The 10833-nt window shown below is 43.0% G+C and overlaps 1 protein-coding gene across 1 annotated transcript; it reads right to left on the reverse strand.

Annotated features, from left to right (window-relative positions):
• Nucleotides 1-2099: 2099 nt before the first annotated feature.
• Nucleotides 2100-10559, reverse strand: Klf17 (KLF transcription factor 17). The gene is made up of 4 exons (XM_076862607.1): nucleotides 10522-10559; nucleotides 10329-10413; nucleotides 2655-3492; nucleotides 2100-2332 (listed from the first exon to the last, which is right to left on the reverse strand). Exons 1-4 carry the CDS (start codon nucleotides 10557-10559, stop codon nucleotides 2100-2102), a joined length of 1194 nt encoding a protein of 397 aa, XP_076718722.1.
• Nucleotides 10560-10833: the final 274 nt, after the last annotated feature.

Genomic DNA, 10833 nt, shown 5'->3' on the forward strand with positions numbered 1-10833 from the left:
GAGGCAAACCCTTGGTCATGCTCTGTGCTGAGCTCTAAGGGTTCAGAGGTACAGAGGCATGCTGTCTCCGTAGTGGAACAGAAAGATCATGGACGAAACTTCTGAAAGTGTTTAGTGCTGTCAAGGAGAGAATCAGGACCTCTGTAGGTTCAAGCATTCTGGTACACAGAAGTCCTGCAGACTTGGCTGTGCTGGCCCCCTGCCCTCCCACCCCTCTACCGACCCTATCCTGTATGGCTGCCTTTGACTGAGCCACTTTTGGCGCTAGCATACCTGGGGTGGGCCTCTAGATGCTCTTTACCCAAATTCAGAACGTGCATATTTAACAAAAGGCAGACTTATAAAGGGTATAATGTGAGGAAACTGAGTAATTTTACAGTAAAGAAACCTGACAAGCACTACCTCAGCCAGGTGACCAAGGGTAACAGGGATAAGTAATGTTAGCACCCAATCGCTGGCTGCAAGGACTGAGGGCTAGGGGGCGCTTCTCTTCCTCATGGCCACAGTTACCTAGGTGCCCCCTAGATCAAGAAGGTCAGGAACTATATCTGCACCATCACTTGGCAGTGGCTGGCTATAATCAGGCCAACACCTATGGAAGGCACCATCTTAGGGAAGAGATTCACCTCTGGCTGGGGTCCCAGCTCTGCCACTTGATAGTAAGAAATACTATTAGTTTACTGGTTAGTAAAATGGCTTGCTGAGTCCACAAATAAGGTTCTAAACTACTGGACTGTTTCCAGGATAATCATTTCCCTCAACTCCAGGAAAGCCGGACAGGATAAGCCCCTACTTAATACTTGGTGATCCAGGTACCAAGTGGGGGGAGAAGTGAACATGCCTGGGGTTTGTCCTTCTCTACCCCAGGCTAATGTCCTCCTCTTCTTCCACCCAACTCACCTAGAAAACAGAGCCTAAACCAAGAAGTAAATACTGATGTTTTATTTTGGAGGTACAAACCCAAGGCATTAGTGGTGAGAAAATGGAAGCAAGGCAGGGGTGAACGGTAGGTAATGCAGTGATTGCTTCCAAGCTGGACACTGCTTCATGACAAGCCTTGAAGAGGCCCAGCATGCATATGCCCTGCCTACTTGGGAATCTCCCCAGAGGCTTGGCTGTATGGGGAATAATGCCTATAGCAATTCATGGAAGGGAGAGAAGGCAGAATTCATCCGCATGGCTTTCTCCTACCTCCCATTTCCCATTAGTCAAATCTTCCCCTTAGAGCAGGAATTGCCCTACACTTCAAGGTTGCTGTGGCTACATGGGATGCCAGACCCCATGCCCTATGGTGGGACACTCCACGAGCTTGGAAGAGACAAACTCTAAGCATGTGGATGGTGAGCGACAAAGAGAATCCGATGCAGCTGGGTGTGGTGGCACATGCCTGTAATCCCAGCGGCTTGAGAGTTCAATGGCAGCCTCAGCAATTTAGCAAGGCCCTAAGCAACTCAGTGAGACCCTGTTTCAAGATTTTTAAAAATGAATAAAAAGGTCTGGGAATGTAGCTCTCAGTTTAAATGACCCTGGGTTCAAGCCCTGGTACCAAAAACAAAATAAAACAAACCACCAAAAAAAAAAAAAAAAAGAAGAAGCAAAGAATCTGATGCCATACATATGACATGTCCAATACAGGCCAGTACGTCTTTCCCATTTTCCAGAAGGGGAAATAAGGTATAGTGATCACAGATTTTTCCTAAGGTCACATGGCTAGTGAGTGGAAAGTTCAAGATTTGAACATAGTCTGGCTCTGGAAACTGTGGAAGACCAAACCATGGATTTTATGTATCAGCAAAGGAGAGTCACTAAAAGGTTTCAGGCCAGGGAGCGACTTGATAAAGAGCTTTTAAATAAAGCTCTCAATCTCCATTGTGCTCATCTTCCCGTCTGGCAAAACTTCAACAGTAGGTGTCCCCAGCAAGGTGAGGCCATTCAAGACAGGCTTTGAGGGATTTGAGGAAACTCTGATGGAGTCCAGAGCTTCATCTGGGCTTTGATGTTGCCTCTTAAACTTCGTCTAAGCTGCTCCTACCAAGAGATGAGTTGGTTGGAGGCAGGCAGCAACTGGGTAGAAAAACAAAACTGAGGAAGAGATAGACCTAAAGACCCGGAGCAAGAGGACCATCTGTCTGTCCATTGCTGATCTGCCCTGGCAGGCGCTGATGAATCTTTTGGTGTTGCCGGAGATGGTCAGATCTCATGAACTGTCGGCCACACTGATCACATTCATATGGTCGATACCTGGTGTGTATCCGCATATGTCGTCCAAGCTCATCAGAACGAAAAAAAGACCACGTGCAGCCTTCCCAGGTGCATCTATAAGGCTTCACACCTGGGGAGTGACAAGGGAGAGATGAAATTTAGTAGATGGGAGTCAAAAGGTGGGATGGAAGAGATATAACTATGAACAAGAGCAGTTAAGATCAGGGAATCAAAAAGGAAGATCCAGGAAACCAGTGAGGGACAACAATGATCAGGGCCACTCCAGTCATCTTGGCAGTCATTCTGGATGGCAAGTTGGTGGGGTCAGTGTAGCTTGGGTCCAGGCTTGAAAGATGAAGGGTTAGTCCTAAGAAATTACAAATCTGTGCTCCAGCACAGACCAAAAAAAGCCCAGACTCCTCTATCTCCTCCCCATCGGATACCTCATTCACCTGTGTGTTTGCGCTGGTGACTCACAAGGTGCGAGCGCTTGGTATAGGCTTTTCCACAGTTCTTATACTGACAGCAATAAGGCCTTGAAAGGGGAGATTTCCTCCTGGGTGCTGCTTTCTGGCCACTGGAGTTCTCTGCTCTCCTTGGAGCCTGGATGGGCGGCTCAGGTAGGAAGAGGTCTTCCTGGCAGTCTAACTTGTCCACAAGAGCATCAAGGGGGTCTAAGGTCGGCAAAGACTGGGACCTATCTGAGGGCATCCCAAGGTCATAGGGATCTCTAGGTGGCAACATCTGAACCATGGAGGGGAGCACAGGCTGGGTCTCAGTGGAGGGCATGTTTGGGGCCCATAACATTTTAGGAGTTAAAGAGGGTCTAAGAGAAGGTAGTAATTGGGGATCAGAATAAGACATTGTTGGGGCACTAGCATGGGACACGGAGATGCCACTTGAATCTGGGACTGGCAGATTCTCACTGAAGGTCCTGGCCATTCCTGGAATACTGGGCTCTCCTAAAGGCATCATCATCTGGGGCTCCTCGCACATCATCATCCCTGGCTGGGAGGGAGAGACTCCCTGACAGTAAGTCATCTGGGAAGGGACAAGAGCCGCTTGGGGGCAACAGTTCACAGAGTACTCAGGTAGTAACACATCTAACTGGGGCACCACTTCACCCATATTCTGCACAGGTGCCTCAGCAGACACCAAAAAGGTCCCTAAGATCTCCGTGCCCTGAGGAAAGTGTTGAGTGTCTAGTGGGCCGTGGTTCCAAGAGGTGTGTACTCCGCCACTTCTGGAAGACAGAGACATATCCAAGATGGACATTGCTCTCTCGTTATCCTAGGAGAGAGAGAGAGAGAGAGAGAGAGAGAGAGAGAGAGAAAAGATGAACTTCCACTTTCACATGTCCCTCCTTCCCATCCCAAGATCCCATTCTAATCCAAGCTTCCATCATTTTTGGTCTGAATTATCCCGCTTCCAGACTATTCTCTGGCTTGAGCTACGAAGCAGGTCTTGTTGACAGGAGGAGCACGATGGAGCCTAGGTGTAAACTGTGCCACTCTTCCTGTTGGCATGTTTGTTTTTTATTTCATACAAAGCAACAAAAAGAAAACAAGATGTTCCATGTTAAGCTACCTTCAGTAAAACTCTGAAAACACACTCAAATTCCAGATTATATGTATGAAGGTGAAAATATCTCAAATCAGCAGAATAAGTGCAGAAATCCTCAAAGACATCAAGAATGTAGGCTTCAGATGGATCCTGACTTCACCATTTGCAAATATTTATCTATAGAAAAGGGATTCCTGAGTGGTGACTGCATGAACAGATCTGACATCAAAGAGAAGTTATGTCCAGGCACCATGGCACATGCCTAATCCAAGTGACTGTGGAGGCTGAGGTAGAAGGATCACAAGCTGGAGGCCATCTACTGACTTAGAGAGTCCTGTCTCAAAACATCACCAGATTCCTTATTAGAAATCATGTACACCAAAAGGCAGGGGTTGGATGTATTAAAAGTGCTAAAGGGAAAAACTACCAATCAAGAATTTTATATCTGGCAAATCTGCCTCTTTCAAAAATGGATATTAAGCCCCACACAGTGGTGCATATCTGTAATCCCAGTGACTCAGGAGGCTGAGGCTGGAGGATCATGAGTTCAAAGCCGGCCTCAGCAAAGGCAAAACACTAATTAACTCAGTGAGACCCCGTCTCTAAATAAATAAAATACAAATTAGGGCTGGGGATGTGGCTCAGTGGTCAAGTGTCCTTGAGTTCAATCCCAAGTCCCCCTCCCCCCAAAAATGGATAGTAAGATATTCCCAGAGAAACAAAAACTGACAGATCATTCCAACTTGACCTGCCCTGCAAGAAATGAATGGCAGCCAGGCGCTGTGGAGCATGCCTATAATCCCAGCGGCTTTGGAGGTTGAGGCAGGAGGATCACAAGTTCAAAGCCATCCTCAGAAATGGTGAGGTACTAAGTAACTCGGTGAGATTGTCTTTAAATAAAATACAAAATAGGGATAAGGATGTGGTTTAGTGGCTGAATGCCCCTGAGCTCAATCCCTAGTACCAAAAAAAAAAAAAAGAAAGAAATGCTAATGACAGTCTTTCAAGTAAAAATGAAAGGATTCACAACTACAGTAGTTTGAAGCCATATAGAGAAATTTATTGTAAAGATCTCTGTGAAGCATAAATACACGGACAATTTTAAAAAGTAAGATTATTATAACTTTGATTTTAGCTCCATTTTTTGTTTTCTACATAATTTAAGATCCTAATGCATAAAAATTATGACCCTGTATTTCTGAGCATACAATGTATAAAAATGTAATGCTATAAAACTATGTTAAGCTATTGAAGATAAGCTGGTATAAATTTAAATTAGTGTTATAACTTTAGAATATCAAGTGTACTCCTTATGAGAACAACAAATAGTTACAGAGATACAAAAGAAAATGAGGAAACCGTATAAGTTTCACTACAGAAAAAAATAAATAAGACATAATGGTGAAGATGAGGGATAAAAATCAAAGAATTAAATTTCTCCTTGTCAGTAAATATTTTAAATGTGATTATACTCTCCAATTAAATGTAAATGGATTATACTCTCAAAAGACAAATTGGACAAAAGGATTTTTAAAAACATGATATATTTGTGTTTATAAGATACTCAATTTAGGACTGGGGATGAAGATCTGTGGTAGAGTGCTTGGTTAGCATGTGTGAGGCCCAAGGTTCAATCCCTGGCACCACAAAAAAGAAAAAATTCAATTTAGATAGAAAGGCCAAAAACACAAATAGGTTGAAAGCAAAAGAGAAGATACTCCATGCAATAGCAAAACAGTATAAACTGGAGGAGGCTATACTAACCAACTTTAAATTAAAGAAAAAATTACAAGAGACAAAAGGCATATATTAGTAAAGGGCCCAATTCAATAAGATAAAACAATCGTAAACATTTAGGTACCTAATAATAGACCATCAAAATATATGAGGCAAAGATGGTTGTGATGGTACACAGCTATTAATTCCAGCAACTGGGGAGGCTGAGGCTGGATAATTGCAAATTTGAGGCCAGCATGGGCAATTTAGTGAGACTGTGTGTCAAAAAAATAAAAACAAAAATAAAAAGGACTGTGGATGTTGTTTGGTAATTAAGCACCCCTGGATTCAATCTCCAGAACCAAAAGGTAGTGCATGTAATCCCAGCTCCCAGAGGCTGAAGCAGGAAGGTTATAAAATGGAGACCAGCCTAAGCAATATAAACTATCTCAAAATAAAACTTTAATAAAGGGGCCGGAATGTAGCTCAGTGGTATAGTGCATGTCTAGCATGTATGAGGCCCTGGGTTGAATTCCCAGTACAAAAAAAAAAAAAAATCCAGTGTGTCAAATAAGAAATCACAAGGAAAATTGGAAAATACTTAAGAGTCCAATTGTTTTAGTCAGCTTTTTGCTTCTGTAACTACAAGACCTAACAAGAACAATTTTAGAGGAGGAACGTTTTATTTGGAGCCTCATAGTTTCAGAGGTCTCAGTTCATAGGCAGCCAGCTCCATTTCTTGGGGCAGGAGGTGAGACAGAACATTATGGCAGAGAGAAGCAGCTCACATGATCAGAAGGTAGAGAGAGGTCTCCATTTGACAGATACAAAATATATATACCTCCAAAGCACAAGCCCGGTGCCTACCCGCTCCAGCTACACTGGACCTACCTTCAGCCATCACACAGCTAATCCCATCAGAGGATTAATTCACTCAGTTTAAGGCTTTCATAACCCAATCATTTCATCTCTGAATGTTCTTGCATTGTCTCACCCGTGAGCTTTTGAGGACACCTAATCTAAACCATAACATCAATGAAGATAAAAACAGAACATACCCAAACTTAGAGAATACAGTCAAAGCAGTGATGAGGGGGAAAGGACAGCTGTAAATGTGAATAGATAAATTGGTTCTTAGGAAAGATTAACAAACTTGCCAAACCTTTAGCTAGACTAAGGAAAAACAGAAGATTTAAATTACAAGTCAAGATATGAATAAAGGAGGCATTATCAATCCTACACAATAAAAAGGGTTATCATAGAGTACCACGAACAATGCTACACCGACAAACTGGATAATCAGGATGAAATATACAAATTCCTAGAAACACAAAACTATCAAGACTAAATCAAATAAATTGAAAACCCATAAAATCTAATAACAAGATTAAGTCACTAATCAGAAGCCTCCAAGACAAAGAAAAGCCCTTGACTTGATGGTTTTACTGGTGAATTTTACCAAACACTAAAAAAAAAAAAAAAAAAAAAAAACCAACCACATGTACACACACACATACAACAACTCAAAATGGAGCAAGACCTAAAGGCAAGAGATTAAAACTACAAAACTCTTAGAAGAAGAGTGGGCTTGGGAGGACCACCACCACCCCGCCCTTACCCCAGGGCTTGGGAGGGGCTGTCCCTGTGGCTCAGTTCCAGGTGCTGGGTTGGATCCTCAGCACTACATAATAATAAATAAAAAGGTATTGTGTCCAACTACAACTAAAAAAAACCTCTTAGAAGAAAATGTTTAGCTTCATGACATCAGATTGCTCAGTGATTTCTTAGATATGATAAAGACACAGGCAACAGAATAAAAACCGACAAAGTGGCTCCATGAGAATTAAAAAATTTTGTGAATCAAAAAGAAAAACTGATGGGTGGAGTTTGTGACTCAGTGGTAGAGTGATTGCCTAGCACATGTGAGGGACAAAAAAAAATAAATAAGTAAATATAATAAAGGTATTGTGTCCATCTTCAACTAAAAAGATTAATTTTTTAAAAAGATGAAACAAACACACACACATACAATTAAATTTAAAAACTGTTTTGTGCAAAGAACATTACTAACAGAATTAAAAGAAAACCCACAAAATAGAGAATATACTTGCAAAATATGTCTATATATGGAGTATTGGAGTGGCGCTGCACCATGTACAGCCAGAGGAATGAGAAGCTGTGCTCCATTTGTGTACAATATGACAAAATGCATTCTATTGTCATGTGTAACTAATTAGGAAAATTTTTTAAAATACTATATGGAGAACTCTGGAAACTGAATAACAAAACAAAAAACAAACAATCCAGACTCAAATGAAAATAACAATTGCTAAATGATTCCAGTTAAGTCCTACTTTACAGTAGAAAAATATAATCTAATGAATTTGGAAGGAATGCTGGGACTTCCATTATTTTGCAACTCCCTGATGAAATTTCTGATGGAGAAAAAAATTAAAATTTGGTATTAAAATCAGTAAGCAAACCAGGCTTGGTGGCACACGCCTATAATCCCAGTGACTCAAAAGGCTGAAACAGCAGAGCAAGTTCAAGGCCAACCTCAACAATTTAGTGAGGCCCTGGGCAACTAAGGGAGACCTTGCCTCAAAATAAAAAATAAAAAGGGCTGTGGCTCAGTGGTAAAGCACCCCCAGGGGTTAAATCCTTAGTTTCTCCCCTCCCCGCCCCCCCCCCAAAAAAAACCCAATAAGTAAATGGCTGGTAGGAAACTGGATATTTGGGTAACATCACACAGATTGTTTTCTGACAGTGGATAAAAGGTAAGTTTGAATGTAGAGATCAATCTGTTTTTTTCTCCCTAGTTAAAAGGATTAGAAGTTTATAGTCAGCCTCAGCAACTTAGCAAAATCCTATCTCAAAATAAAATAATAAAAAGGGTTTGGGATGTGACTCAGTGGTTAAGTGACCTTCAGTTCAATCCCTAGTACCAAAGACAAACAAACAAACACTCTGGTTTCAAAGAGGCTCAAGGGACATAAACCAGATGTAGCATGTTGTCTTGAAATTAGATCCTGGTTTGGACATACCTGCTTTAAAGGGAAACTTAGAGAATTGTGAATAAGGATTGAATATAAGATGCTATAAAGAAATTAATTTTGACAGATTTGATCATGTTTTGGCCAGGAAGGGAAAAAATTTTTTTAACTCTAGACCTAGGGTGAGCCCATCTGCTTTATCCTCACTAAATGCTTAGCAAACATAAGGTCAACACACAGTAAGCACCAGATAACATTTTTGGGTGTGTCTAGCATACATGAAGCTTTGGGTTTAAACCTCAGTACCGCAAATCTATTAGGTAGGTATTTCTGGGGGTACTCAGCCTTTTCCCTACTCCTACTCAAGAATAATATTCTTTCACAAGTTTTAGAGTTGCCTAAACATAGCTTCATCACCCTATCATTCTCCCAAATTTTTCTTGGCTCCCATCTCTCCAGATCTGTCTTCACTAAATCTAATCAACATTTCTCTGACTCTTTGCTTGACCTCCCTGGAGCTTCCGAGATTATGTGCCATACTCTTCTTGAAATGTATCCTTCCCTTGGCCACCAACCCACTGATACACTTTTCTGGCCTTTCTCTTTCTCTACAGTTTGGCCCCCTCCTCCAGTCTCCCACAGATTGCCCTTACACGGTTCTCTCAGGGCATTCTCATGCTAATGGATCAATTTCTACTTACATTTCAATTATTCTTAAATCTAGCTTCAAGGAAGATCTCACCTGGGCTTTCCGCCTTCCTACAGCTTGATTCCATTTGGAACTTATGATTATTCTTGCCCACCACTCCCTTCCCCCAAAATGCCCTATTAACCCTGTTCCATCTCATACTTTGGTTTCGGTACATGTTCAGCACAGATGCAATTATTTTTCTGATTTTTTTTTTTTTTTTTTAGTCCTAGGATGGTTGAATCTGCAGCTGCAGAATCCTCTGATTCAGCCCACCTCCTCCAGGGCACTCTCAGAAATGCAAATCTAATTGGTAGATAAAGTTTAAACTCTCCTACCAATTTTGGAATAACCAACTCCATCCCAGAATGGCTTTGGGCTCCAGGCCTCCCACCCCAGGGCCACTCTTCCCATCACTCTCTGGGCCTCCATCTCAACACCCATCTTTCATTTCTTCTAAAGTGGAATCCAATTCTTTAGTACCAGACCAAATCCTGACCTGTCTTCCAACCTCCTAAGTGAGATCAAACACCTCTGACCCTAGATCCAGAGTTTCTTTGTACTTCTTCATCACAATTTGCATACTTCTATTCTGCTAATTATTACTAACAAAGTGGCCTAGGCTAAAGATGTCGCTCAGTGGTGGAGGGCTTACCTAGCTCGAATGAGGTCCTGGGTTCCAAACCCAGCACCATAAAAAAATTAAAATGAGGGCTGGGGATGTAGCTCAGTGGTAGTGTTTGCCTAGCATGCACAAGGCCTTGTGTTTGATTCCCAGTAACATAAAAAATAAATAATAAAATAAAGTAAAATAAAATGAGATGGTATAATCTTGCATAAATAAATAAGTTTTTCCTTCCTGTCCTGTACGCTGACTTGCTAACTTTTATCTTTGCTTCCCAGTCTGCGGCCAGTTGCCTGGAACCCTTCTACCAGCAGAACCCAGCACAGGTTCTAATACCAGATGAATGTTAATAGAATAAATGTCCCCCATCACCCATCCCTCCCTTTCCTAACCCATCCTTCGGGCTGTAGCCACTCCTCTTTTGTTTGTAAACCCCCACCCCACACGGATTTCTGCTTCTCTCCACTTCATCCTTCATTCTTTTCCCCACCACTCCACCAACACCCCCTGGGCCAGCCCTTGGGCCCCGCACCCGACTCACCAGGACCGGTTGGTGCGCAGTCTGCCACCGTCTTGGCTCCTCAGCCTCGTGCTCCATGTCAACTAGGACCAGCTGCACCCTGGGACTGCGAGGGATCCAGACCCACTTCAGGCCAGGGCAGAGGCCAGACGCAGCAGCCGGCAGGCGTCCCAGCACCAGTACGCCACAATCGCTTGGTTGAGCTTCTACTTACCTCGCCGCGCCAGGGGGCGGGGTCACAGCCGCACGCATTGCCCCACCCACTCACCTGCCCCACCCACTCACCGGCGGCCCCACCCATCCCAGCTCCCACCTGCCACCGTTGTTCGGACTGCCCCAACGTAGGCAGGGTCCACAAGAGTTCTCAGATCTTTATTACTTAAAGTTATTAGGTGTCCACACCACACATGCACGCACACGCACGCACACACACACACACACACACACACACACACACACCTACACCTCCCAACCTTCAGTGTGAGCAACTCTGTCGATCCCAGGAGGTTCTGGGGACTTCAGAGGT

This window comes from Callospermophilus lateralis, chromosome 7, assembly GCF_048772815.1.
Source record: "Callospermophilus lateralis isolate mCalLat2 chromosome 7, mCalLat2.hap1, whole genome shotgun sequence".
Lineage (NCBI taxonomy): Eukaryota > Metazoa > Chordata > Mammalia > Rodentia > Sciuridae > Callospermophilus > Callospermophilus lateralis.